The sequence below is a fragment of the Tremella mesenterica genome (assembly GCF_000271645.1).
Source record: "Tremella mesenterica DSM 1558 unplaced genomic scaffold TREMEscaffold_5, whole genome shotgun sequence".
In the NCBI taxonomy this organism is placed as follows: domain Eukaryota; kingdom Fungi; phylum Basidiomycota; class Tremellomycetes; order Tremellales; family Tremellaceae; genus Tremella; species Tremella mesenterica.
In genome coordinates, this window is record NW_006711229.1 from 1,577,365 (window position 1) to 1,581,795 (window position 4,431).

The 4,431-nt window shown below is 51.6% G+C and overlaps 2 protein-coding genes across 2 annotated transcripts in view; one reads left to right on the forward strand and one right to left on the reverse strand.

The window, feature by feature from the left end:
• Positions 1 to 1,936, reverse strand: part of TREMEDRAFT_73951 (uncharacterized protein) — a gene marked incomplete at both ends in the record, with an annotated part of 6,844 nt that extends 4,908 nt beyond the window's left edge. Inside the window, 5 exons of the mRNA XM_007004813.1 lie at positions 203 to 327; positions 681 to 746; positions 839 to 1,203; positions 1,301 to 1,465; positions 1,580 to 1,936. Of these exons, the coding sequence (XP_007004875.1) occupies positions 203 to 327; positions 681 to 746; positions 839 to 1,203; positions 1,301 to 1,465; positions 1,580 to 1,936 (1,078 nt within the window). The remainder of the gene's footprint in view (positions 1 to 202; positions 328 to 680; positions 747 to 838; positions 1,204 to 1,300; positions 1,466 to 1,579) is intronic.
• An 890-nt stretch (positions 1,937 to 2,826) lies between these two features.
• Positions 2,827 to 4,431, forward strand: part of TREMEDRAFT_62569 (uncharacterized protein) — a gene marked incomplete at both ends in the record, with an annotated part of 4,632 nt that continues 3,027 nt past the window's right edge. The window contains 4 exons of the mRNA XM_007004705.1: positions 2,827 to 2,970; positions 3,587 to 3,767; positions 3,810 to 4,252; positions 4,295 to 4,334. Of these exons, the coding sequence (XP_007004767.1) occupies positions 2,827 to 2,970; positions 3,587 to 3,767; positions 3,810 to 4,252; positions 4,295 to 4,334 (808 nt within the window). The remainder of the gene's footprint in view (positions 2,971 to 3,586; positions 3,768 to 3,809; positions 4,253 to 4,294; positions 4,335 to 4,431) is intronic.

Consider the following 4,431-nt stretch of genomic DNA (forward strand, 5'->3'; position numbering starts at 1 on the left):
CATTTCGCGCACCTTTTTGCCAGACCACCCCGCAGCAGCATGGCAAGTACGTACGGCAAAGTACCATTCTAGCCCCGAGCCCACCACCATGGCGTGTCGATCAAAGGGTCCTAGTGTGGGTCTAAAATGGTACTGGTAGTAGGTACAAACCTGACGATCCGACGGACGAAATCAAAGATCGAAGAGTTAGAGATCGACTCACATTTGGCTTTAGTCCTTCGACACTCTTCACAATTCAGCGCTACCCTTTTCCTCCTACTTGGACCGGAAGAGGCGTCATCAGAGATCGGCATGGTACGATATACGGAGAGGTAGGGGTTCCGAAGGCTATAGGATCAGAGGTATAGAGGTACTGTCGTGGTCGTGTGCTAGCAGAAAAAGCCAAGGGGAGTAGGCATGTGGAGCACCGATAAGATGGTCAATGGATGAATGGGGCATAGGCATGGGGCACCATGGGTGAGATGATATGTGGTAGTAAGCTATTTCTCTCGAAGCAACAAGTAGTGGTTGCCTCGGTGGAATGCGGGGAAGAAACCCTCCGAAGGGTACACCGTGTATGTACCCTGTCTTGGCGTTGCACAAATTGCCTATTGCCGCGGGTATGCCCCGGGTCTATGCACCACATCTACGTGTACTTAACCGTCTACATAAGATGCATGATTCTATTGCATCTACCTCACGCATTGACAGGTTCCACAGTAGGGATCTCCATAGTATGACCGTTAAGCTTCCCATTGGTCGTAGCACTACCAATCAGCACACGCGGAAATCTCAGCGCCAGTAGTAGATGGTCCCGAGAGACGGGGAGGGGCAAGTGAGCCATGAGCGACGAACTCACGGCAGATGTTGGGTTATGAACCTTTTGACATCCTCCAACACGCCCTTCTCACTGTGTCCCACACCATCCACCACCACCCACTCATGTTCGATGCCTCCCTCCTCAAACTGTCCTCGAAGCTTTTGTATCACATCATACCTAGTCACCACCTCTCCCACCCTGGGTAAAGTATCGGCACTGCCTACGATGAGCTGGATGGGCAGACCACGAAATGAGACTGGCTCTATAGGATGAGAGAAAAGAGAAGAAGAGTTTGATATACCCTTTGGCCATGGCTTTTGTTCGAGGAATGTGGCTTGACCTGGAGCACCAATTGAAGCTGCCCATAGTCGATGGGGGTGAACGTACATGAATCGATGAGTGAACTGAGGTCAGCTATCGCTTTGGGCCAGAACAACAGATGTGATAGGCGACGATCGCCTATCAGTAGAAGTAAGACTGATCGAGAATGTGAAAACTCACTTGCCCACCGCCAGAGAACCCTAAAAGGCCAAATCTTTCAGTTTGTACGAAACCCCATCGCTTACTGATATAGTCTATGGCGTCCAGGAGGAGAAGATCGTACCGCGCCACACCATTGGGTGTCTCCCAATGAAGTCGTTTGTAGTTGTCCACCCCATCAGGATACTACGACGTCAGCGCTGTCATCCCTCCCTCATCTACGCTACGCACGGCGCACGCCTCATGTCGATCATAGTCAAGTAGTGGATTTGTCAATCAGGAGGAGTGTCTTTGACTCACCCTGTCATCACAAGGGAATAGTGGGGCGAGGAGTACAACACCCTTTTCTTCCGCCCATCCCGCCCATCTCTCCCTTATGCTCTCCGCATCCCTTCCACTCCCATGAATTAGTACTAATAACGGATACGACGTCGTCCCCTCTCCCTGAGTGTCCACACCTTTCGCCCGCCGCGTCACAGGATGAGTTGTGGGTAGATACACGAAGAAGCTCGCGCCTAGACAATCGTTGGGTGTAGGAGGACAAGATACCGGGAGATGGAATGCGGCCGCTCTGCGACCGGCCAGTTGGAGAACGAGGTGAGAAGGAGGAGCGAGGTAGAGATCACTCGCTGGTGCCAAGGTGGTGGAGATTGGCATCTTGACAAGCGTGTCAGAAGCTGAGACCTGGAGGTGTGAAGAGAAGAGCGTCGCCTATCTAGATGTAGGTCTGTAAGTGGAGGGCGACGAGTTTGTGCGGTAGAGGAGGGACCAGACATCCGGCTGAGAAACACCGTGTGCCGATGAGCGGAATGTGGGCTATCTCTTAACGCCGCTTCGGAACACGGGAACAATATTTTTAGCTCGCCTTTGCTTGGCTGACCTGCGCCACCCCCGCTTTTTGATGCTCTTCCCTTGATCGGATGAAGAGGGGTAGAAGAAGAGGGTGAGAGGTTATTGGTCTGTCGGTCTGTCCATAGATCCATGCCTAGCACCCCGAGCCTGGATAGCTGAGGCAGGATTTTGACAGGCTAATGAACAATGAAGGTACGCTTTTGTGACTCCGAAGTAGAGATTGAACCGCCGAGGCTACCGGCTTGCTGATGAGGTTCCTGACTTGGAGTAGTGCTTCATTTGTCCTAGCGCGAAGGACGGGCCCACGCCGCGATTTCTCCCTTGCTTGCTTGCTTGCGACGCCCAGCCTGCGCACTTTTCTCGCGGTTCCCCTTACTGTACTCATTTCAATGCCGATCCCTTATCCGCATGAACGCATGACGTCCGAGGTTTGTCACATTCCCCACGACGTGTCTTCCTGCCCCACATGGAATCTCCGCCCGGCCCGACGGCAAGAAGGATTGCTCAGGGCGTATCCATTAACTCCAAAGCGGAGCTCCTCGACAACCCTCGGTTACCCGGTTCATCCGAATTGTCCATCTTGACACTTTGTTATAACTCCCCCAACTCCCCTTCGCAAATGGTCGACATATAGACCGTGATCAGACGACGAGCTCGATTTGTCTGATTTACCTATCTACATCCCTTACGCCACCATGTCAGGTCCAGAAGCTCAGTTGACATACGAAAAGCCCGGCCTTGAACATATCGACACTGCCGCACTTGAGGCTGACCTTCCCAAGTTGCAACATGAGGAATACGAATTTGACGCTGCTTTCGAGAAGCGATTGGTGAGAAAGGTGAGTCACCTCGATTCAAGACGTCCTTTGCATCACGGGATCGTGATGGGGCCCCTGATGGTAGGCGCGTAGGGATAATCCCGACGTGGCGCGAATTAATCCGGTTGAAATTTTGCCACTTTCTCCCAAAACCCGTCACTCAACCCGAGGATCTTGTCACTGCCAACGCGAATCTCGTTGGTATACCGAAATTCCACCCATTCACTGAATACTTACTCATGCATGTTCTGTCGCATATCAAAACGTTGCCAGCAGTCCTCTGAACTCATTCATGTAGGTAAAAATCCGAAATTCGTAATGGTTTACACGAGACAGCGTTTTGATCACCGAATTCGGACAGCGCCCCGAAAGGATATCTGGATCAACCCCAGGCACTAGTGGGCGTTGTTGAGGCATCATTTCTTCCACTCTCTTCACTTCATCAATATGTCAATACTGTCTGTCCACTCTTCCGAACTCCTGACTTTACTTCATGTCCAGGAATAATCAAGCGGATCAACTCATTGTGAACGCCTTGAAGAGGAAATCGGCTACTCCAGGTCGACCCCCCAAAGTATACTCTCCTCGGTCTCAGTCACCTTTAAATCGTGGGACTCTCCTCTTGAAAATGCTTCAGGTTGCTCACATCCTAGCTCCTCCTCCATCTTTCGGTATTGGTACTTCGTCCAGCAGTCAGACTGAGCCAAGTCATAATAATCAATCTCGCTCTTTAATTACTCCCCAGGGTCAGCTCAGTACACACAGAGATCTCACTGTTGTCCCCCCTGACATCATGTCCTTACCTAACTCTCAGTCCCGTGGGTTCTCTTGATTATGTTCCTTGTGTGAACTGACAGTAGTCAACTCCGAAATCCCTCCTGTGTCTGCCATCGCTGTTGCCTCACCAGAGTCTGGGTCCTGGACTGAACTTGTGATGCGAACCCCCGCATCTTCCTTATCATCAGGACACGTTTCGGCGCCTGATCCTTCTCCAGCGGTTCCAAAATGGTCGCCCTCTCATCCCGGAGAAGCCATGTCTATCGATGATCAGATTATGACAGCGAGACAAGAGGCTGCTGGGCGGCTCCGAATTGTCAACATCTCCTCCGAATCGTACTCCGTGCCAATTCCTTCCCCTCGAGTCTTAGAAGTGAAGGCACCCCGCCTCGACGCCAGTCTTGGACACAGCATACGCCGTCTTGATGGCTTCTGCCGTGTACCAAACCCCGATCTGGTAAATGATGATCGGTATGAACAATTTGAAGTTGCATTCCATCATATTCCGAAGGCCTTTGACTCCTTGGTCAGCATTTCGTTAGGATAGTAAACTGTGCTGATACTTCAGCGCCAGGACTACCTCATTGAGGCCCAGTATATCTCAAAATGTGTTGAAGTTGAATGGTTGGATCCGCCAGGCTTATTGCCCGCCGACATTCGGGGGAGACACGGCCTCTTTTTTGTCGACGAAAGGGCATGGCTACG